Below are 24,837 nucleotides of genomic sequence, written 5' to 3'. Positions count from 1 at the left end.
AGTTTAAATAGATGAAGTACATTATGTACATCTATTATTATTATTTCTTAGAAATCATCTCAAAGGAGATGAGTACAAATACAATTAAGTAAAATCCACCCGTAACGAGATTTGAGTCAGGATAAATTTAGGCATCACTTACACATATTTTTACATAAGGTGGGATTCAAATCCGAACCTTCAAGATCTCAAGTCTCATTATCAACAATACCAAAAACTCATTGTTTAAGCATTGAATTAAGATTTAATCTCTTTAATTTCACATGATTTGATCATATGCTTTTGTAATGTTATTAATAGGTCTGAATTGATAACACCATTGGCTCATGTCTTCAAAAGTGATGATGTGAATTCTTTTTATATATATAGGTTTGTTATCGGTTGAATATAGTTAATTAAATTTTCACGTGGCTTTAACTATATGATCAAATCATAATAAAAAAAAATTCACGTCATCACTTTAACGACGGTAACAATTGGTGCTATTAGTTTGGACTTACTGATAATATTATAAAGGGGAGAGGCCAAATTATACTATATTACAGTAGGAAGATTAAATTTTAAATTTCAAAATAGTAAAGGGATACAAATAGAATTAAACATTTTTTAAAAGAAGAAAGGTGTAGCATTACAACGAAAATTGAGATTAAAAGGATAATTACATCAATTTAGTTTCTAATAACCTAAAAATAAATACATAAAAAAGTAAAAAAAAGCAAAAAATAGAAAAAATAAATAAAAAAGAGGAAAGGTTTAAAATTAGTCCATCATTTTCTCACTCGGAGAAATATAAACCATGAAGCTCTCTCGTAACCGGTAGGTTCGGAGTCAGGTTTGGTGTATAGTTTTTCTCTTTAATATTAGAAGAGAAACCGTGGAGAAAACAGAGAGGCAGAGACAGAGCCAGGAAACAGGGGGAAAACAAAACTGAGAGAAAGTGAGAGAAAATGAGGGAAATTTGTTTTTAAACCCTCCAAATTTTCTCTCCTTGTTTATCTGTATACAATTATTCAACACTTATTCTGTAAAAATCATAGAAAAAAAAAATAGAAACACAACAAATTTATTAGTTCTCTGTTTTTAACCTCTTCCTTTGACAAAGCTTTTTCATTATAAGAGAAGGAAAAAACCATTCGGCATATAAAATATTTTTATGATTTGGGTTTTGAAAATTAATTTAAATGAATTGAAATTCTGAATTGAGTTTGAAAAAGAAATTGTTATATATTTTGTAATTTTTGAGTAAAAAAGAATGGGATTGGAATTGATTTCACAAGTTTCCGTAATATCAGTTTTGGAAGAAGTTATTCAACAGCATGGAAATCGAATTGAAGATGTTGCTAATTTGGTTTCAAGAAATACCGACGAAGCTTGTAATGATTTAATTTTTTTTATTCTGCCCTGTTTTTATTTTTATTTTTTGTTCTGCCCTGTTTTTAATTTGTTTTATGATTTTAGTGAACGATCATTTTTTTATATGTCTTTATATTGATCAATCTTAAGATTTTCTGCAATACAATCTTGGGTTTTAATCATATTTAGTCTTTGTGCCAGATTATTATCATGCTAAGAGCTTGAAATTGATCTATTTATTACCAGTTTTCATGATTTTATGACAATGCTGAACGTTTGTGGTGGTATTTTTGCAGAAATTTTACTTCTTCAAGATTATAAATAATCTCCAAACAAATTGGAAATGCAATAGATTTCCATGATTATCTGAGCTTTCTTTTTGCAAAAAAGAATGAAAAAAAAGCTTTGATCTCATCACATTTTATATTTTGTAGCTTTGCAAAGAAATGATGCTGCTGGGTGGCTGAGAAAAACAGTTGGTGTTGTTCTTGGTAAAGATTTGCCAGCTGAGCCTTCTGAAGAAGAATTCAGGCTTGGGTTGCGAAGTGGAAAGATCCTTTGCACTGTTCTAAATAAGATTAAACCTGGATCTGTACCAAAAGTAAGTATGATGATTTCACCAAACCTTTTTCTGATAGTATTCCATTTGTTTGATTAAATGTTTGATTAAGGTCTATTTTTTTTAATGTCAATTCTAGGTGTTGGAAGGGCCTAGTGATTCAATTATTATTCCTGATGGGGCTCCTTTATCACCATACCAATTAGAGAATCTGAGGAACTTCATCGCAGCTATTGAAGAAATGGGAATTCCAACTTTTGAAACCTCAGATTTGGAACAGGTTAGCATTGAAGTTTTAGATTTTGTAAGAATGAAACCATTTAAACAATAATGTTTCTTGATTTTCATTTTTCTTTTTGCAGGGTGGGAACTCTTCAAGGATTGTGCAGTCTGTTCTAGCATTAAAGTCTTACAGTGAATGGAAAAGAAGTGGTGGAATTGGTACATGGAAATATTTAGAAAATTCCAAACCACCATGTTTCCCGAAACCGAAACCATTCACGCGAAGAAATAGCGAACCATTCATGCATACCTTTTCAAGGACAATGTCATTGGGTGACAAATCAGCGGATAGCTTCTACAGTGAGCAGTCGGAAATCAGCGACGCAGTTAGTGACCTTCTTCTTGCTGTTTTCTTTTTTCATGTTCATGCTATTAGGATTCAAATGACAAACACCAAAGCTCATTCAGGGTTCCATGCCTTCTCTGCACCTGCTAGTTCGTGCAGCTCTTTTAAATAAGAAGCAAGACGAGATTCCAATGGTATGGTCCTTACTCCTCCTCTAGAAAAATATCTCGATTAACTACTTTAGTTAAGATGGAATATGAGATTCCGAGAGGTACCTAGTCTTTGGAGAAATTATTTGGTGTTAAATATGAAAATCCTCTTCCTATATAGTATTAGAATGGGATAGTGAATCTAGAAAATGTCAATCTTTTAAGGGAAGATGTGTTGCAGTAACCTTTTACTTTCCAAGTTAAGTTGCTTCAATCTATCAGTTCAATAGTTTAATGACGGAAAACTTTAAAAACAACTCTTTTGGTTCTTCCACAGATTGTGGAATCTATGATAAAGAAAGTATCGGAGGAGTACGAGCGTCGCTTGGCAAGCCATACTGAACTGGTGAGCAGCTTTAATTTTTCACAACTGTCAGATTCTTTATACTTAGAATTTTTTTCTCTTTTGTAAGTATAGTTAGTGCTAAGGGCTGTATGCAACATGTTTTATGGTGTAATCTGTCTTATCATCTCAGCAAATGTTCATATACTTGGGTCCTTAATTCTCTTAGTAGCTTTCTGCTTTAAAAGAAAAGATAAACTTAGTTTGGGTTATCTGACAGATTAAAAGTACTCCAAATGATACGGAAGAATCGGTCCCTGATAATTCTCTTTCTCGAACTGCTTCATGTGATGACAAGGTAGGTCAAATATTTCCAAGTAGCTTTCAGCTTTCTGCTTTAAAAGAAAAGGTAAACTTAGTTTGGGTTATCTGACAGATTAAAAGTAGTCCAAAGGATACAGAAGAATCGGTCCCTGACAATTCTCTTTCTCGAACTGCTTCATGTGATAACAAGGTAGGTCAAATATTTCCAAGTAGCTTTCAGCTTTATGCTTTAAAAGAAAAGGTAAACTTAGATTGGGTTATCTGACAGATTAAAAGTAGTCCAAAGGATACGGAAGAATCGGTCCCTGATAATTCTCTTTCTCGAACTGCTTCATGTGATAAGGTAGGTCAAATATTTCCAAGTAGTTTTCAGTTATTGCTTCATGTAATTATCTATTAAATACTTTCATATCCTCTAAATAATATAACGATGAAGGTTGAGGTAGAAGTAGAAGTAGAGTCCCCAGCGGAGGAAACGATTGATGATGAATCATCAATTGAGTCAGAGAAAAAGGAACTTCCAAATGAGGAGTGCAATACTGATGAGGAAGCAACAAGACATCTTTTGAAGCAGAAGACATTGGTTGAACAACAACGACAACATCTTCTGGTAATTTGCAGCTATCACTGGTTCTAGTTATAAATTTCGTATTATCTACCATAGGGATGTAGATAAGAAGTAGTGCATGTCTTTGTGCCTGTAGGAATTGAAGCACAGTCTTCATGCGACAAAAGTAGGTATGGAACTTTTGCAGGTGACTTACCGCGAAGAGTTTAACAATCTAGGTACAAACTTGAATAAATCCATGATTCCTTTTATTTTGTTCTTAAATTGAAGATGCAGTATTTCTCATCGTAGCTTCTCTTAATAGGTAAACACTTGCACAGTATAGCTTATGCGGCTACGGGATATCAAAGAGTTCTTGAAGAAAACCGCAAGTTATACAATCAAGTGCAGGACCTGAAAGGTAGTAGTCTTAACAGTTCAAAAGTTTGGCTTAGTGAATATATCATGTATCACATTCAAATCAAAATCTCAATTGTGTTCGTTGATAACTATGTTTTAGGGTCTATAAGAGTATACTGCCGAGTAAGGCCATCTTTGAGTGGGCAATCGAACAATTTGAGTTGTGTAGAGCACATAGATGACACAACTATCACAGTCCTCACCCCTTCAAAAACAGGAAAAGAGGGACGAAAATCATTTACTTTTAACAAGATATTCGGTCCTTCTGTAACCCAAGGTTAGCAATTCTGAAAGAAAACTTGTTCCATCTATGTTTCTATACATGTTATTTTCTTTTTAGTTTGTCAGTCTTTCCTGAGCATGAATTCTCATTCCGTGCAGCGGAGGTTTTCTCTGATACCCAACCTTTGATTCGATCTGTTCTTGATGGTTATAATGTTTGTATATTTGCTTATGGTCAAACGGGGTCAGGGAAAACTTATACTATGGTAAGATCGGCATTTTGTCACTGCAGTGAAATTTGCTAATAAGTTCATTAACAAAAGCTTGTTCTTCACTGATGCACTGTAGTCAGTCAAATAAGTTACACTAATTCATCTCATTTGTGAATCCAGTCTGGGCCTACAGAGCTCACAGAGGAAGGCTTAGGTGTAAACTACAGGGCATTGGGTGATCTATTTGAACTCTCAAACCAGAGGAAAGAAACTATTTCCTACGAAATTTCGGTGCAAATGCTTGAAATTTACAATGAGCAAGTTAGGGATCTCCTCGCAGCTGATGGTCTAAATAAAAGATATCCTTTATATCAGCCATATGTTTATCTAGAATGTAATATCTTGTTTATTCTGCCTCACACAACCTTTTGTGTTCTTTAACTCCTACATACACTAGAAATCCGTAACAGCTCTCAAAATGGGATTAATGTACCTGAAGCTCACCTTGTGCGTGTATCATCAACGTCTGATGTCATAAACTTGATGAACCTTGGGCAAAAAAATCGTACAGTTTTCTCCACAGCCATGAATGACAGGAGTAGTCGATCTCACAGGTCCATTTAAATGTGCTGGTTTTAATTTCACCAGACTGGATTCATTTGTAGTTTTGTTCTAGAACATGATAAGTTTATAATGTGGTGTCCTTCAATGCAGCTGCTTGACAGTTCACGTTCAAGGAAAAGACCTCACATCAGGAAACATTATTCATGGCTGTATGCATCTGGTTGACCTGGCAGGAAGTGAAAGGGTCGATAAATCTGAGGTGATGGGAGATCGGTTAAAAGAGGCACAGCACATCAACAAATCCCTTTCTGCTTTAGGTGATGTAATTGCGGCTCTTGCTTCAAAAGGTTCACATGTTCCCTATAGAAACAGTAAACTCACTCAGTTGCTCCAAGATTCACTTGGTAAGATTATGGGGAACTCCTCCTACATAAGTACTGTTTCTTTTCGTTATCCAATGCAGTATTCTTTGCTGATCATGTTATTGCCCAATCTGTCAGGAGGACAAGCCAAAACACTTATGTTTGTTCACATTGCTCCCGAGTACGAAGCTTCTGGAGAAACAATTAGCACGCTTAAATTTGCAGAAAGGGTAGCCACAGTTGAGCTCGGTGCTGCTAAAGTAAACAAAGATAGTGGAGAAGTGAAAGAGCTTAAAGGACAGGTTTTTTTTTCTTTCATTTGAGCCTACATTTTTAACTTGAAACTGTTGGGGCTGCCTGCTGTTGTCAAACCTGTGTTCATAGTTACTCATTTATTTTGCATAACCATAGTTTCCCTTATTTTTCTCTTTTCAACTGTTTGCAGATATCTAGTCTTAAAGCTGCCTTAACCACAGCGAAAAAGGAAGAAGAACCTGAGCAACTGCAACTTAGCCAAACCATATCCATATCCAGTAGCCCAGAAAAAATCATACCAAGTCTTGGAACATCCCCTTCTCTTCCAAAATCGCAAAGTTCCAGCGACCACTCTAGCAGTGTCACTAATGCGGAGGTATGCTTTAACTGCCAAAGTTGGTAGGAAATGATCACCTACCTCAACTGTGAAGAACTTAAAACTGATTTTATTGATTAATATATGTATACACCAATGAAAAGATTTGCCTAACTTGGATCTACTTCGCCTGATGATTCAGAATGAGTCTTCAACCACATCTAGGAGAGATAGTTTGGAAATCCAAGAGATGTTGGCAAATCCATCACTTTGGCCACCTCTTGGAAAGCCAGCTTCAAGTGCTAAGGAGGACAATAAAGATTCAGCTTCTGGCAGGTGGAATGAAACACTCATGGTGAACAAGAATGACAAGAAGGATCCAATTCCAGCTGCAGGCAATGCTCGATGGAATCCCACCAAGGTATACCCGGAACAAAACTTGAATAAACTCACTGCAAACAAAAACACAAAGGGCAACCAAGACCATCATCAGCAACGATTTGGCTCTACCGATGATTCTTCTGATCTTGATGAGTGTTTGGAGATCGACTCAGTTTGGCAATCCAGCATTCCCAAAGTCACCAACAATAATAGTCCAAATGGGTTGGCATCTAAACCTAAGAAACAGCAATACAATCATGTAGCAAAGCCTAAGAACACAGATTTCAAGTAAGCAGCCTTTACCACTCATCAATGTTCACATATACACATTCATTTTTCATTCTTTACTTCTTGAGTCCTTCACGTTTTCCATTTTTTCTTTGTATGCAACCAGGAGTGCAATTCCATCACTAATTCCTTCACCATCAACCCGGAAGCCGTCTAATGGAGCCAATCCAAATACAAACAAGCCAAAGAGGAAAACTGGATATTCAAAGTGATTAAACTACAGTGTTAAGAGAACTGGCTTCCTCATTTCATTTCTTTTTCTTTCTTCGTGAAATTTGTATCCCTTTTCTTGCCCTTCTTACTTGTACTATCACTTAGTTGCACTGAAAAGGAGATACTGACAAATATAAAAAGTGGCAACAATTTTGGGTTGCCTTGTGTTTAGTGCAGGTAATCATAATCCCTATGATGATCATCTACCTTCTTGATGTGATTTGGAAATTCTTTGGTTTTTTTTTTCTTTTATTTTTCTCCCTTTCTCCCTCTATTGTTATTCTTGTAGCATCAAGGACTTGAAGGAGGAAATTGTATTATATGGAGTACTTACTTTGGCATCTTTGGTTTACTTTTTGCCATATGAAGATTTTTAAGTATTAATGCTTCATTATACTTCTTTTATGATTACATTATCATTCATATTTTTATCTCTCGAAATCCATTAATCAAAAAATAACTATTTAAAATGATGTATATAACTTTTGTCAGATGCCCTATTTAACTCGTTAGACAAAGGTTCAAACTTTATTATCTTTCAAAAATCGTATAAAACTCTTTATCATATATATTGAATTGATGAACATAAGGGGAGTGATTTTAGCCACAATTGAAGCACAATAATCATCCATGCATGTCAACATTACCTTTCAAATGAGTGGCTAAACCAAAGTAGGTCCCATAAACACATGGCCACGTCAGCAAATTCCTTGATATTCTTTTTCCCATGACCTGAAAATTTACCCCCACCATTGTTTCTGCCAGCCAAAAAACAGCAAATTTCTATTGATTTTCTTTTTCAATTTTCCTTCTATCAAAAACAATTTCTTTTGTGGATGAATGAGCACATAAGTCAAACCTAAAATTCCTTTTAGACCCTGAAATTTTGACAGGTAATTTTCTTTCATCATATAGCCAGATAGATTATTCCTTGTAAGAAGATATGAAAAATAAAATAAAATCAAAAGTCAAATACCACTTGCTCCTTTTATTATACCTACTATCTTACCTTTTTTACATTATAATTATTAGTTGTCAAAAAGGGTTGGATGAATTGGTAGTTAACATAAATAGTTAAATATACTATAATCACGTAGATTAAATTTTAACTTGATTGATATGAATATTAGTGTCAGTATAAAAAAATGTGAATTTGAATGTGCTGAAATACATATTCAATTTTTTATTTGGTATTAGAAAAAAAAAATTATGTTATCACACTAAACAATTCTTACTAATTAAGAAAAAAAGGGGGGCAATATTTAAATTTTATTTTCTTAAAAAAAAGCATTTTAAATATTCTATTACCAATGGCTGTTTTGTCATTTCATAGGTATTCCTATTTAAATAATAATTAATTTTTTTCCCTAAATTATTAGAAGGAAAAAAATATTAAGTAAGATTTAGGACATAAGTGTCATTAAAAGATTTTTTGTCCAAAATTGAGCACCTGAATTGAAACCCGCGTTTCTCTCGCTCTAGATTTCTCTTCCAATCAAATCACTGTTTTAGGGCTTTGATTTTTGGAACCCAGAAAAGCACTGGAAGGAGAATGTTTTTTTTGTACATGCACAGAAATGAAGAAATACCCAATGTATAGTTATATGTGCTCGATCTGAGGTTTTCTCCCTCTTCGTCTTCAATTGTGAGTTTTTCCTCCTTCAATTTTCACTTTTTTGGAGTTTCGAGTGTTCAATTTTCAGCTTAATTTCTTCCTTTGTGGATCTTGAACTGAACTTTGTGTTTGTAAGCCAACGGTTGAAAATGGGTTGTTTCTTTTCTGATAGAATGATGGGTTAAAAATGACAGTTTTGGTGGTTAAATTTTTAATGGATAAATAAGTTAGCTTTGAATATTAAATTTGTACATTGTCTTTGTTTGATTCATTATTTCTTTATCAGCTTCATTGCTTGTGGGTATTGATGTAAATTTAACTAAATTGAGGTTATATGTGGAAAATTTTCAGATCAGTTTCTGGGATTCTTTTTTTTTTCTCTTTTCCATGTTATGAATTGAAGGGGTGAAATGTATAAGGGGATTTTTGTTAATTGGTCTGGTTAGACTGTGGTTTTTGCATGGAAGCTTTAATTTTTGTTAATGCTTGAGATTATTTTGTGTATATATTTATTTATGTTTGATCCCTTTGGCTTTGTTGTGTCATCTCTATAATGTTGAAATAGTTTGGGAAGCTCTAGAATTGTTTGATTCATAATTAGTTTCTTTTAGCTGATTGTGTGGTAAAAATGTGATCTAAAGGTTAAGGATTTGGAACATACCATGTCAAACTAAACTGTTATTTTAAGAATTTATGTATCTGCCTTGCAGGTTTTTGTGACCTTTGAATGTGGTAATGCTAAATTGTTTCATTTGGATTGCTGAGGCTGCAGCAGTGGAGTTTGGGGAATGTTGATACCTTAACCAATTTGAGCCAGGCTGAAGTATAAAGGATGAAACCACCTCTTGTTCCACTTGCGACCTTACTTGGTCGTGAATTGAGGAATGTAAAAGTTGAGAAGCCTTTTGTGAAGTTTGGACAGGCTGCTTTGGCCAAAAAAGGAGAAGATTATTTTCTGATTAAACCTGATTGTGAGAGGGTTCCTGGGAATCCGGAAACATCTTTTTCGGTATTTGCGGTAATTTCTTCCTCCTGCGAACCCCTTTCCTTCTCTCTCTCACACATGATGGACTCCTCTTGTTTGGTTATGAAGTAACAAAAAAAAAGGGGCTAATTTGAGTTGGAACGAAGCTTAGTACGGCAATTTATGTTCTTGTTTAATTTGTATGGATAGAGATTAGTACTGAAGTCTTATGGTTTGTCTTCAAGTTGAGCATGTAAAAATGTGACGTTACTTTTGGTGATTGTTGAGATTCCTAATATTGGTTTTATTCACAGATTTTTGATGGGCATAATGGTATATCAGCTGCCATTTTTGCAAAGGAGAACTTATTGGGTAATGTCTTGAGTGCAATTCCACAGGGCATCAATAGGGAGGAGTGGCTTCAAGCCCTTCCTCGGGCTCTGGTTGCAGGTTTTGTGAAAACAGACATTGAGTTTCAGCAGAAAGGCATGTATTCATTTCTGTTTCATCACACTTGTTTTCTCTCAGTCAAATTCTGTTGCATGCTTATCTTTGTAGTCATTTGTATTGGTGACAGGGGAAACTTCTGGGACAACTGTTACGTTTGTTGTGATTGATGGATGGACTGTCACTGTTGCTTCCGTTGGTGATTCTCGATGTATATTGGACACCCAAGGGGGTGTAGTTTCTCTCCTGACTGTAGATCACAGGCTAGAAGAGAATGCAGAAGAAAGGGAGCGGGTCACTGCTAGTGGTGGTGAAGTTGGAAGACTTAATGTTTTTGGGGGCAATGAGGTATTTTTACTCTTACAACAAAAGGAGTTTTCATCCTTTTTTGGGTGGGAGGATGGGTTGGTTGTGAAAGTTATGTATGTTTATAACTCCTTACCTTTATGGATTGAACATCTGTAGGTTGGTCCCCTCCGTTGCTGGCCTGGTGGATTATGCCTCTCTAGGTCAATTGGTGACACAGATGTTGGAGAGTTTATTGTCCCCATACCGCACGTTAAGCAAGTGAAGGTTACATCTTTGTATCTTAGCTGATGATTTATTAATTTTCTTCTGATCATTGAAATCCTAAAACTTCTTTTCTATTTTGTCTTAGTTGTCAAATTCTGGAGGGCGACTTATTATTGCTTCAGATGGTATTTGGGATGCTTTGTCTTCAGACATGGCTGCTAAGTCTTGTCGGGGGTTACCGGCAGAGCTTGCAGCAAAGCTGGTTGTTAAGGTGATATCCGGATTGGTGCCTTCTCACTAGAGTATCCACTCAATTTACCTTGATATTAATTCCTGTTTTTTACACTCTTTTAGGAAGCTTTGAGGTCAAGGGGCCTGAAGGATGATACAACGTGCCTGGTTGTTGATATTATTCCTTCTGACCAGCCTGTCCTACCTTCAACACCTATGAAGAAGCAGAATGCGCTTAGTTCTTTTCTTTTTGGGAAGCGATCTCAAACTTCTACAAATAAAACTACGAATAAACTCTCTGCTGTTGGAGTTGTTGAAGAGCTATTTGAGGAGGGTTCTGCCATGCTCGCTGAAAGGTTCATTCATCGGAACTTTTCCTTCTAATTTATTTATTTTTACTGTCTTTTGCTTTATAACATGCATGTAGGGAAAGAATATGGGTTGTCTTCGAATAAACTGGCTGAAGTTACTAATCAATTTCCCCAATCGTTTTTTATAAATGTGCTAGTAGCGTGTATCCATAAGTAGATTTCATGTTTGACATGGTACTCGCAACCAATTAATCTTTTCTTTCCATAATTTCATATCAAATTTGCACCTAAATGCCTGTTTATTAGGCAAAAGAAGCAGTGATTCTTTGCAAGATGGCCCTTTAGTGTTTGAATAGATTTCATATCATGTGGCAACAATTATGAGGTTGTTACTTGACCAACAAAATGAAGTATATGAGTCTCTAGTCCCACTGATTTTCGTAATAAAACTTTGCAGGTTGGGTAAGGATTTTCCCATGAATACAAACTCAGGACTCTTCAAATGCGCGGTCTGTCAAGTCGATCAACCTCCAGCTGAGGGTTTAACAGTGAACTCCGGGCCATTTTTCTCACCTGCTTCAAAGCCATGGGAAGGACCTTTCCTCTGCACCAACTGTCGGAAAAAGAAAGACGCTATGGAAGGAAAAAGGTCAGGCAGACCCACAGTGCTCGCATAATATCATGTTATGTAACAAAGTAAATATGCAATTGTTTTTTTTCCGTGGCAGTGCGAATATGCTTTGTTTCCCATTACCTGATGAGTGCCATAGTTGCGTGTAAGAATCAAGGTAGAGATAACGAGTTAGGTGTTTTTGCGGTTACTGTTTTCGAGTTTATGTTTGCGCTCCGCTGTTTTACTGACCAACTTGGAACAAAGAATGGTATGTGATAGATATTTGATGTCATAGTTTGATTGCTAACAGCTTGAATTTGTAATTAGAAGTGAAGATTGCAAGTAATATATGCATTTCAGCTTTCCTTTCTGCATCAGTAAGGACATCATCTTCTTCTCAATTTCCTAACTTATTGTGATTCAGCCAATCATTAAACTTGATTGATGCTTGTGAATTGCACTCTCTGCTGTTACATATTACCGCATTGCACTGCAATTTTTTGCCTTCTCCTGCTCAGACTCAGACTTGATTTTTAATTATATAGAATTTGTCTGCCTTGAACTTTATTTAATACTCTGGCACTCAACTTTGACATCTTCCTTCGGCGCATCCAAATAAATTAAATGTGTTATAAAATCTTATAAATTTAAGAATTTGACATCAAAATATATTTAAAAAAATTAAAGTAGTTACAAATTATTGTTTTTTTAAAGTAAAAAATAGTTATGGATTATTATAAAATTAATAGAGCGTTAAAGGCGGGTGAATTTTACCTAAACTTGAATTATGATGAAGACTTTAAAGGAATCATCTCACTCCATCCCCAAATTGAAATTCAACTAATTAGGGATTTTTTAGTAAATATATTAGCATTCATGGTGTGATTTTCCTTTGTTGGTCGCTTCAGGAACTTTTAACCCAAAAATTGACAAGAAGGTTTAAGTGCCAAGTAAATTGGGGATATTATAAAGAAAGGCTAATCACAGTTTAATAGCCCTTACTATAAAAGCTAAAAAGGTGAGTCAAAAAGAAAGTATAAAGCAAGAGAAAATCATCTCAAATGATCTCATTGGGTCACGAAGAACAGGCAACTTCAGCTAAATTGTTTTCACTGAACAATGGACACTAATCTAACATGAAACTTTATTAATTGACATGACAATGAAACTAAGCAACCAAAGCCACAACATAACCATCATACTCCAACAGATACACATGACATTAAAACCAAAGATCACTCTATTCCAAGAACCAGGAATAGTATAGCTTTGTCAAAGAAGCTAATCAGAAAGGAGGCAACCATTGCAGCTCAATGCCAAAGTTCCAGGATTCAAGGGGTTCATCAGGCTGTTTATCAACCACACAAGTATAAGCAGTGCAGCCTCCCAGCCTGGCCCTGATCCTATGCGATGTCATCGATGAATCTTTCAAGAAATGGCAGCAAAGTGTTCCTTTGCACCCACACCCTTCCCCCACTTCCTCAAACTCCCTACAGAAACTGCTGGAAGAACAATTCAATGGGGATAATAGAATGTTATCGGAGCAGTTGAATAACATGACAGTGTTACGAGTGGATATGTTGAAAGGCAAGTTCTCATCCAGCATCAGCCCTCCCTGATCGAGATCAGATGAGTAACAAGTGTTTTCCTGGATCAAAGGTGGCTTTATAATAAGCTTATTAGCCTTAGGGTTAATGCTGAGAATCTTATAGTAAAACCCTGAAGCTGACATGAACTCCAAGGCACCATTGTTGCAGTAGATTCTATACCTGGGATCTCCACAGTTTTCACCAGTGCTAAGTGGATATGGAACTTTTATCTTCCCACATTTGGGACAAGGACGGTAAGCTGACACTTGGGTTACTAAAATAAACAAAAAAACTACGACATGCACCATTGTTATCAGTTCGGGGTTTGACAAACTTAGAAACAAGGAATATAATTGAGCAATGAAAAGCCTGAGAACTGGATGCTTATTTATATACAAAAAGTGGCACCCAAAGCTGAACTTAAAAATAAATAAATAAAAAGTGCATCCACTTTTGAGCGCATTATGGTCCAACATGAGCTCGAAACGTGTACATGTATCTGCTATATTTAGAAGAGTATTATGGAGGGATTGAATATATAAAATATATAAAGCTAAGTGTGACCTGCATGAACTTTGAAGATGATTTGCTAAATATGTGCTAAAGGTCGAATAACATGAATGGATTTTAATGTACATTTGAGGATTGGTGTCTCTGCAACCAATCGATGATTAGCATTTATAAGAATATAATAGGCTTCTAGTTCTAACTTCTAATTCCATATACCGAAAGGGAAACCAGAATATTAATGTGCCTACATGGATTACTGTTAAGTACCGCCAAGGATATTTTATTGTTATGACTACTAATAATTACATATGGATTAAAAAAACATTTACATTTCATACACTGATAATATATTATATACAATATAATATAGTATTATATACAATATACGGTGACGGTGAATTATATAATATACGTTGATTAAAAGTTTTAAATACTATCATACCCTTGTGTACATCTTGTTGAAGTATAAATCTTGTAGATAAAGAAAATCCAATGAGCCACCTTGCAGACTAGTGAGGAGAGTAGTCTCGTCAAAAGACCCTATCATGTAAGGCGAGCCTAAACCATCTTTAGAAGATATATACAGAGAAGAGCTTTTGATAGCAGCTATCAATTCATTACCTCCATGATCTGATGAGTCTTTCGTCTAATCCCTTCAAGTCAACTCCAATAATATCTTTAAGCTAACATTCGCCACTTTACATATTCTATATTTGGGAGGTAAAGTGTGCAATGGTTGAGACACACGACAAGCTGGCCTTCCTCTATAAATATCCTCTCTTAGCATCAGGGTGAGAATGAGACATGAGAACATAGACGTGTTAGAAAATATTGGCATCATATATATAATAAAAGTAATTACATGTTATTATTTACTAATATAAAAGGTTAGCTCAAATTAAAAGTATTGGTCAAATATGTGTAGATACTCTAGTAACTAATTTCTAATTAATGATGAACTTATTAGAAATTAGGTCAATGTGCAAAAGTTATATATTAGGGTTATAGCCCTCAAATTACAAATACTAACTTTTTTGATATTCTATATTTAGAAAAGAGAGAGCCACATTCCCTGAATTACTTATGTGTTAATTTGAAAGATCAAAACCACAATATCAAAGATTTTAAGAAATTAATAGATTCAAATACGCTTTCGCATTTAGTTTTGTTTCTGATGATTTGACATGATAGAACATGGTTAATAAAGTTTTATATCAAATTTTGTTTTTACGGTTCTAACAAGTGGCATCCGAGCCTAGTCATGTTGAATCATAGGGAATTGATTAAGTTTCTTTCTTTTTGGAAAGTATGTGTAGGTTGGGTTTGTTATGAATTTACTTCTAATCAGTTCTCTGGTGAATAATCTTGTTTGTGTTATTAGTTTAAGTTGAATTTGTTTCATAGAAAGTTCCAACTTTTCCCAAGTACTGATGCAAAATTTCGTGTTTAAGTTACTAAATCATCGGTTTAAGTTAGATATTTTGTGGGTTTATTATCTTTAGTCGTGTTGGTAACAAAGTTTTGATGTTTTTTAGTCAAACATTGTCTAAAGAATTTTCGGCTGATCTGTAAAAAGAACAAATACACTGGCTTTGAAGTGTTGATGTATTTTGGGGGTGCTTTTGTTGGATATTGATTTGAGAAACCCCTATTGCATCTGATCAACTTTTTACTTCTTTTGGAGGTTCTTGATTTTACTCTTAGTTTACTTGTATGAATCCATACATTATACCTTACCATTTGTTTAATGCGTGATGCTTTTGATACTGGTCTTGCCAAAATAAGCTATGAATTTATGAATCTTTTAGCATGTTGCTGCTTTAATATATATATATATATATATATATTTTTTGGGTCGTTACAAAATTTTTATAAGTATTCATGCATATAAAGGTTTTTTACGCTAATCCCCTTAATTATAAATGCAATTTTGGAGTTATATGTATATGCAAAGTAAGTTGATAATATTTTTATTATATGCATATACATATCAATGAATTTTAGAGAATAAAGTATGATTTTATTTTACATGGATTAAGATTGATTTTAGCGGTACGGTTATAAACTTTGGTCGAATTGGTTTGATGAACATTGTTTTGATGCAAATTGACATTGATCATGATATGTGTTTAAAGAATTTAATTTAAGTTTGGTTTTATAAAATTCGGTTTTAATTTTTATTATAAAAATTCTGATGCACGGTTGTTTAAGTTATTAAAATCAATTAAAGATTAAGGTTTTCAAATTTTGATTGCTACGTTGAGATAATTTTACTTTGGGTTATTTCGGAAACTTTAGCGTGATTAGAAATTTCAATTTTAATGTTTGACTGTTATGAAAATTTTAAATTTGAATATTGGTATTATATATATTTTAAAATAACTTAGTTGAAACAATAAATTGCTAAAGTGACTTCTGTTGAAATTATTTTGTTTTAAAATATAACAGTTAGTGTGCATGTAACTTAAGCTACAAAAGGAAGTTAATATTTAACAAAATTACATGTGCAACTGTGGTAATAAACATGTAACGATTATTCGTTTTACATGTAAGAAATAAATCGGCCCAAAGAAAGATTTATTGTTTGACATGTTTTTATTGGCAATCTCTGATTACTATAATAATATAACTTACAATTTAATATTTTTGTCGAAAGATGAAATATTAATGGAGTGCCCGATATTTTGAGATGAGATTTACCTTTATTCAAATTATTTAAACCACAAATAAATTAAGATTTTAGCTTTGGGATTTAATTAAGGATATCTAATATTTTAAATAGATTAGCTCAAACAAAATGCCACCAAACTAAGTGACTTCTTTTGCATAGATTAGTTTATTTAAAATATCAAGATTATTATATGTCTTTGTGATTCATGCGTTTATTAATTAACTAAAGATAAGCTAATATTTGGCACAATTTCAACGTCACCTGTGGTGATAAATGTATGACAATTATAAAGTATTTTATGTGAGCAATAAGTTAATCCAAATATTGATTCATTTGTTTAATATAATTTATTGTCAATATTTGATTGCTACAACAAGAGTATTGCCAAGGGCATAGCTAGGGGGTTGGCAGGGGCCCCAACCCCCTTTAAAATGAAAAATTGTCCATTTAGGTCCTTAAAAAATTTTAAAATTTTAAATTAGTAAAGGTAAAATTGCACTTTGCCTCCTTAAAAAATGATAACAATTTAATTTAATCCTTTAAAATTATAAAGATATAGACTATTAAAAATTACAATTTAATTTCGACCACCTAAAGAAATATATGGCTTCGCCCTTGAGTATCGTTTACCGTTAATATTACTATCCAAAGACATGATATTAATGTTGTGTTTGGTACATTGAGATAGGATTAATCACTATTTTGAATTTATTGTTTACTTATGCATATTGATGTGAGCATGTTTTTATCTATTTTGTTCTATATTTAGCAAATTCATTTTTTGCTGCCACAATATTATTGGAAAAATAGGTTTGGAAAATGCAGCGAAAAATAAGTTAAAAGGGAAAAACTAGAAAATTTGATTAAAATTTTTTCTTTCTTGAAAAATTAATATGAAAAATCTAAGTGTTAGATTAAATTAAACTAAATATTAAATTTATTAAAATAATATTATTTTTTGGAATAGTTAATCTGAAATCAAATTATCCGGTAAGTCCCCGTAGAAGTGTGATTCTTCCATGCTCAACTGCCAAAAAACCACTGTCACCGACCATCCACTGGCCACCAGAATGTCGTCGTTGTAGTCATTAGCATCGCCGTGCTCAATGGTGTCATTGCAAGGTACCCCGAGCCGATTCGACTAATGCCGGTTCAGTCTGGGCCAATGATGGCCCGATCGGTCCGGTCCAGCCATCGATTGGACCGTCGGCCCGATTTCACATATCGGGCCCAGTTCGACCAATTTTGGGTCTTGGTCTCGATTTTTCAATTCTATTTTTTGATCTCAAGTTCAATTTTCAAGTTGAATTACCCCTTGAGCCAATTGTCTAACTTGAAAATTAATTTCCAAAAATATCATATTTATTTTAATTTTGCTTGATCAAAATTAATTTTCTCAAATCACTAAGATTTTTCAAAATTAATTTTTCAAAAAAATTCTTTAATCAAATTCTCTAGTTGAACAATTCTCACGACCGCCCAATTTAATTTCACATCCAATAAATCAACTTAATTAAATTATTTCCAAAGTTGTAGAATTTTCTTCCGATTCAAATGCAGCCTGATCAAGCTTTTATTGAACTAGCGGAGGGACCAATCGAACATATGCAATTAGGCTCTAGTAATTACAATTATGTCTAGAAGTATTGTTCTGATAATTCACAATTTACTTAATCATAGAGTTAGTTTACAAGAAGTATCATGATTGAAAACTCCTTATTGTATACTCTTTACGAAAGCAATTTATTCAACTGCTTTGTCCAATGGCCTCGTCATGTGTGTGTTACCCTCATATGATATCATTGATTCCTTTGAGTTAAATCCATTCACTCAATGCAATTCTATTTATCTCATTGTCACCATTGTGTCTTCTTAATGATTAAGATAATCACTGCCAACAAATAACTGTGATAAATTGCTTGTTCAAGAACAAGCAACTCATGACCACATTCCATATTTATCAATTCACACAATGCCAATGAGAGAATATTATTAACTCTTTAATCGAGCTATGAATTTCATTGTTGCTAGTAAAACCATGCCATACACAAGTCGTGTACCCAATATATTGGCTATGGGATCGATCATCTTTAGAGTATAAGCCTCCACTTATATCAAAGCACATGAGTTACATACGAATGGTCAGTGGCTAACTCAAGATTTAAGTAAATCACACCATGAATGTCACAAGTGAATTAATTCACAAACATATTTAGAATTAATTCGACTTGGGTCCAGCCTAATGTATTATTCTTCCAATGAATACATCTATGTCTTCATTTGTGGAGTTAACTGCTCTGATAGCCAAGACTAGCCATCTCCCCAATTGGAATTGTAGATGACATAATAATTCTTCTAAGTATTTGAATCAACACTCACTTTGATTTTTTTTTACAGGATTATAAACTAGTTTAGATTATCTACTGAAATAAGTTATCTTTTTTATAATGTAAACATTCTTACAATGCCACTTATCATTAGTTTGAACTTAGACAAACAATGAGCTAATATTTGATTGTTACAATTTCGCTATATATGTAAAATATGAAAGATAAAAAACAAAAGATATAACAGTGAAATGTGAAATTAACTTTATTTATTTATTCATCGTTCAAATACATAAAAAAAATAATTACATGTTTTGTAACACCCCTAACCCGTCTCCTTCACTAGATTAGAGTTATGGAGTATTAATTTAAATATCAATATTCAATCAAAACAATAAACATCATTAATTCATTCATTTATTAATTTAAATGACAATATTAATATATATATTTCATTTATAGCATAAATAGATTTACTGACCTTAACTTGAGTTTACGGAGCCTTAAAAATAGTTTGTGATCAATCAGGGACTAATTTGAATCAAAACAGAAAATTTTAGAAAAAAATTTGAAAATTTTGGAAACAGGGGTCATACCGACTGTGTCGCAAGCTGTGTCCCAGACCATGTGAGCATTTGAAATAAAGTCACACGGCCGTGTCACCAGACCATATAACTCTTTGTGGCTGTGTGAGTTAAACCTACACCTAAAATTTAAGAAGACACATGACTGTGTGAGGAGGCCTTGTGTCGCACATGGTCGTATGACAAGCCTGTGTCCCAAGCCGTGTGCACTTTAAAAAGCTTACAAAATAAGACATTTTCATCCAAAACTTAGGTTCCAAGTTCAACCAAAATCAATCATTTCCAAAACCTTAAAAACACATTAAAAAAAGCTTAAAACATACAAAACAAACAATTTAAGTGTATAACCAATGTGCCCTCATTAACACCACAATTCTATTGCCAAATCAAATTCACATTTCTTACCAAACTAGTTTGCATTCAAGTTCACAAGTCCATACTTAAAACACATACCAAACTTACCATTTCATTCTATCCATTCACATTCATTCTTACCATATTTCAAACAATTTCAAGAGGTTTGTACCAACTAGCAAAAAACATAGTTATATGAACATACAGACCAAAACCAAAGGCAAATATACAAGCAAGCTCAAACAACTTTACACCAAGCTAAGATGTAAAATATTAAGTAAGTATCCAACCATAAATAAACACACCTATTACATACCATATAACCCAAAAATTAAACATTCAAAAACTACCAAAAGATATCTGGATAGTGTGACCTTCAAGTTGATCCGACCGCCTGATTCCACAAAACGTAATCTACAAAGAAACAAAAGAAATGAAACGAGTAAGCTTTAGTAGAGCTTAGTAAGATCAACAGCTGAAACGATAGAACTTACCGTAAAAATATATTAACATCATAGTAACAATTACTAAACAAAAATCCTACCAATCACAACCATTCAACTGGTGAATCTTTATGTTAATACACATACTATATAATTTATTCAATTATACTTGGACATTCAATACCAACTCATGTTAATCAATCAGAAAATCATGTAACCATTTATAAAAAAAATAATTATGAATCATCTAACCATTGATAATCTACTGATGAATGATATAAACAGATTTGGAACGCAATTAACCATCCAGAACACACCAGAATGCTCAAACGAGCCAAGCCAACCGAGAACACACTTGGGCATCGAGTGCCTAGCTCGTAGGCTAAGATCCCTCTGGAACACACCTGGGCATCAAATGCCAAGCTTGAAGGCCTTACATCCGCCCCTGATAACATACCAGAATCACTGTAAATATAACACGATAGTCCGCAATAAAATATAACACAATAGTCGGTATATTCAGTGGACAGTATCAAATCAATAATCACTTTCTCATTACAAGTCAAACCCGTACTGCGCACAATATTACCTATTGGCATGCCAATTATGTCCTATCATATGCTCATTTGGGCTCAATACACGTAACCGTATAACAGTTTACATTTCAATCCATTTTCTTACAATTTCAATCATAACATTTCAATTTAAAATCAATGTCAAAAAATTACAAAATTTTAATAATAACATTATTAAAATACACAAAATAATACCATATGAACTTCTTAGGGCTAAACTGCAAGGATAACAAAAGTTTAGGGACTAATCAACAACTTTCCTTTTTCCTTAATTGTCAACTAACTCTTGATCTATAAAGTAATTTATTTCAATTTATTAGCCTTAATTTCATATAATATTCAATTTAGTGCATATGACTTCTTATTTATATTTTTTCATATTTGCCCTAAACTTTTATATTTTATACAATTTAGTCCCTAAACCCAAAACATTCAAATTTATCAAAAACTCATAAATTATGCTAGCTAAATTTCTATTCATATCCGTACAACCCATAATTATTCAAATTCACAATAACTTCATCTCAAATTTAATATTTTATCAATTCGGTCCTTTCACTAAAAACTAACTAAAATCACTTTAAAAAATAGTTTTAATCAACGATCATGGTTAATATTCATACCATTAAACTTTAGAAACATACTAAACTCATCAATGACATTTTCCAAAATATTTAACAGTTTTATAAATTAAACCCGGGTTAGCTAGATTAAACTAAAACGATCTCAAAAACATAAAAAATATTAAAAATGATTAATTGAGAGCCTTACGTGCAATGGAATAAAGATAGCTCAACCATGGAGTTTCGACAATTACAAAGATGAAGAAGAAATAAAATTGACTTAGTGTTTTTTTTATCTTTTATTATTTTTAATACATTAACATTATTTTATTATAAAATTTATTTCTAAATCTTAAGTTATTAAGCTTAAAGCCGTCCACTACAATTTTAAAAGGCTTAATTGCCATTTAAAACCATCTACTTAAAGCTTTATACCCAATTCTCAAAAAATCCCTATTAACAATTGACTTTTACAATTTTTACGATTTAATCATTTTTCTTTAATTAATTAGCCAAGCATTAAAATTTCTGGACCAAATTTCAGTACACCTATATAATCACTCCATAAATATTTATAAATATTTAAGGCTTAGTTTATAGAAACGAGGTCCTGATACCTCAATTTCTAAACCCATTTGACTTTAGGGACAAACTAGTTGTACTTAACTATATATTCAAATAGCAATAAACGTTAGATCAAAATTCTATACAATACTATATTTAACTCATAAATATTAAATAATAATATTTACAGACTCATTTCTCAAATTTGTGTTCTTGAAATCACTATTTCTGACACCACTGGAAAATGAGTTGTTACATGTTTATTACAATATGAGTACATTTTCTAATAAATATCTGCTAATATAAATTCTATACCTATGCTTAATGGGACTAATTTCAAAGAATGAGAAATGCACTAACTTATAGTGCCTGGTTGTATGGATATAGACCTTGCACTAATGGAAGAACAACTTGGACTTCTCACTGCGGCAAACACCCCTGATGCTAAAAGGGATTTTGAGAGGTGGGATCCTTCAAACCACATAAGTCTAATGATCATGAGCACAACATTCCAAAAGCCTTAAGGGGCATATAATCTGAAGATATTACTTAGGACAAGGGTTTCTTTGACGAAATTGAGAAACATTTTTCCAAAAATGATAAGGTTGAGATGACATCACTTCTGACTTCTTCGATGTCTATGGTGCACAAGGGTCAAGGAAACGTGAGGGAGTACATTATAAAGGTGTTTCATATTGCTTCAAGATTTAAAGAACTTAAGATCGAGCCTTCAAGATTTAAGGAATTCAAGATCGAGTTTTCTAAGGAATTGCTTGTTCTTATGATTTTGGTATCGCTTTGTACACAGTTTTACCAATTTAAAATTAGTTACAACTGTCGAAAGGAGAAGTGGACTCTAAATAAGCATCATTATGCCTAAGACGAAAAAATGTTGAAACATGATAAATCTTAAAGTGCTCATTTGGCCAATGCCTCTAAAGATAGCAACTTACATTCTGAATAGAATATCCACTAAAATAGTTGCAAAAACATCTTATGAGTTTTGGGCAAGTTGAAAGTTTAATCTAAAGCACTGTAGCATTTGGGGATGTCTAGTTGAGGCAATGAATTATAGGCCACATGAAAAGAAATTGGACTCTAAAACAGTGAGCAGCTACTTTATTGGTTATTCTGAGCAATTTAAGGGCTATAAGTTTTATGATCTCACAATTAGGAATATTTTTTAGACGCTGTAACATTTTGAGGATGTTGATTTTAGAGAGAGAAATAAGGTTAGAGACATTACTTTTGCAGATGAATTGGATTCTAACTCAGTTCTTGCTATCACTTTTGATGATGTTCAGGTTCTCATACCTATTACTGATCAAGAAGTGAATCTAGAACCTCAACAAGACATTGTTGAATAACTCCCTATTCAAGATGAGGTAATTGTTCCAGAAGTACGAACTCAACAACTTTAAGAACAAATGTCATTAACGAGGTCCATGAGAGAGAGGAGAAATACTATTTCAGATGATTATGTTGTATTTCTCCAAGAATATGAGGATGACAATGAAATGATAGAAGATGATCCAATCAACTTTTGTCAGGTATGAAAAGTTCTAATTCTCAATAGTGGATTGATGTTATGCAAGAAGAGTATAAGTCTAAGCAAGACAATAAGTTTGGGAACTTGTCTTATTACTTAAAGGTGCAAAACCAATTAGTCGTAAATGGATATTTAAAACCAAGAGGGCTGCAAATGGTAATGTGGAGAGGTATAAGACGCATCTTGTAGCTAAAGTATATTGTAACACCCCGTACCCGAGACCGTTGCCGGAGTCGAACACGAGGTGTTAACGGACTTCAAGCAACTTACATTAAAATTTCCCAGACAAGCTGCCAATCTGCGTACCAGTTACTTAAAAATTCATAACTTGAGTTCCAAAACTCGAAATCCAATTCCGTAAATTTTCCCTGAAACTAGACTCATATATCCATCTACAGATTTTTTTCTAGAATTTTTGGTCAGGCCAATTAGTACAGTTTATTAGTTAAAGTCACCCCTGTTTCAGGGTTCGACTACTCTGACCTTCATGCACTACGACTTAGATATCTCCCTGTACAGAGCTTCAATACTTATACCGTTTGTTTCTAACAAAACTAGACTCAAAACGGAATCTATACATATAAGGCATGACCTCTAATTGTCTCTGATTAATTTATGGTGAATTTCTAAAGTCGGAACAGGGGATCCAGAAAACGCTCTGGCCCTGTTTCACAATAACTTAAACATCTCATAAAATACGGCTCATATGGCCGTCTCGTTTCTTTCATATGAAAATAGACTCATCACGCTTCGATTACATAATTTATTCATTATTTAATTCCATTTCTACTATTTTTAGTGAATTTTAAAATTCACCCTACTGCTGCCGTCAGCATCTGATCTCAAGGTAAGTTTTACCTATTTCATAGTTTTCCATGATCAATTAGAAATTTTGACATACATAGGACCATATATGATCATATTTAGCCATTCCAATGGCTGATCATTTACCCAACATTTCCATACCACTCCATAACCACATCATAAAACCATGTATATATACATAAACACAAAATGATTTTAATGCCATACTCAAATTATACGAGCCATTTTCGCATGGCTATACACACATACATTACCAAAAGGTACTTGATTAACAACAAAGGGTAGGCCTATACATGCCATTATTAGAGTTCAACTAAAAGAGTACCAAAAGGGCTTCGATAGTGTGAACGACTTCGACTTGGACAATCCCGAGTCCGATAGCTGACGAGCAAAATCTATAAAACAGAGAATCAAAGCAACGGAATAAGCATTTAATGCTTAGTAAGTTTGAGTAATGAAATTAGTTTTGACTAAAGTATAACATTCATATGGCTAAATGAAAAACTTCATATA

At 33.4% G+C, this 24,837-nt stretch overlaps 3 protein-coding genes across 4 annotated transcripts; 2 read left to right on the top strand and 1 right to left on the bottom strand.

Moving 5' to 3' along the window:
* The first annotated feature begins 858 nt into the window (after positions 1-858).
* Positions 859-7,433, top strand: LOC107887154 (kinesin-like protein KIN-14F). Of its 2 annotated transcripts, XM_041079901.1 has the most exons (21): positions 860-1,373; positions 1,788-1,954; positions 2,052-2,192; positions 2,275-2,520; positions 2,603-2,674; positions 2,967-3,035; positions 3,253-3,330; positions 3,409-3,486; positions 3,565-3,639; positions 3,733-3,906; positions 4,001-4,082; positions 4,169-4,264; positions 4,364-4,540; positions 4,645-4,751; positions 4,878-5,056; positions 5,150-5,311; positions 5,412-5,665; positions 5,762-5,925; positions 6,069-6,254; positions 6,397-6,863; positions 6,970-7,433. In XM_041079901.1, the coding sequence occupies exons 1-21, from the start codon at positions 1,253-1,255 to the stop codon at positions 7,073-7,075; spliced, it is 3,201 nt and encodes a 1,066-aa protein (XP_040935835.1). In that variant the 5' UTR covers positions 860-1,252; the 3' UTR covers positions 7,076-7,433. The 2 variants fall into 2 exon arrangements, with proteins under 2 accessions (XP_040935836.1, XP_040935835.1); XM_041079902.1 differs by lacking the exon at positions 3,409-3,486 and having other exon boundaries at positions 859-1,373.
* A 1,046-nt stretch (positions 7,434-8,479) lies between these two features.
* On the top strand, positions 8,480-12,144 carry LOC107887163 (probable protein phosphatase 2C 5). Its single transcript, XM_041079900.1, has 9 exons — positions 8,480-8,721; positions 9,402-9,709; positions 9,970-10,141; positions 10,233-10,450; positions 10,568-10,675; positions 10,761-10,886; positions 10,970-11,202; positions 11,615-11,806; positions 11,886-12,144. The coding sequence occupies exons 2-9, from the start codon at positions 9,524-9,526 to the stop codon at positions 11,935-11,937; spliced, it is 1,287 nt and encodes a 428-aa protein (XP_040935834.1). The 5' UTR covers positions 8,480-8,721; positions 9,402-9,523; the 3' UTR covers positions 11,938-12,144.
* A 753-nt stretch (positions 12,145-12,897) lies between these two features.
* LOC107904511 (wall-associated receptor kinase-like 20) lies at positions 12,898-14,416 on the bottom strand. The gene is made up of 2 exons (XM_016830907.2): positions 14,312-14,416; positions 12,898-13,742 (listed from the first exon to the last, which is right to left on the bottom strand). The coding sequence occupies exons 1-2, from the start codon at positions 14,414-14,416 to the stop codon at positions 13,056-13,058; spliced, it is 792 nt and encodes a 263-aa protein (XP_016686396.2). The 3' UTR covers positions 12,898-13,055.
* Between the last annotated feature and the right edge of the window lie 10,421 nt (positions 14,417-24,837).

Source organism: Gossypium hirsutum, chromosome A11, assembly GCF_007990345.1.
Source record: "Gossypium hirsutum isolate 1008001.06 chromosome A11, Gossypium_hirsutum_v2.1, whole genome shotgun sequence".
NCBI lineage: Eukaryota > Viridiplantae > Streptophyta > Magnoliopsida > Malvales > Malvaceae > Gossypium > Gossypium hirsutum.
This window is presented reverse-complemented; position numbering and strand designations above follow the sequence as displayed.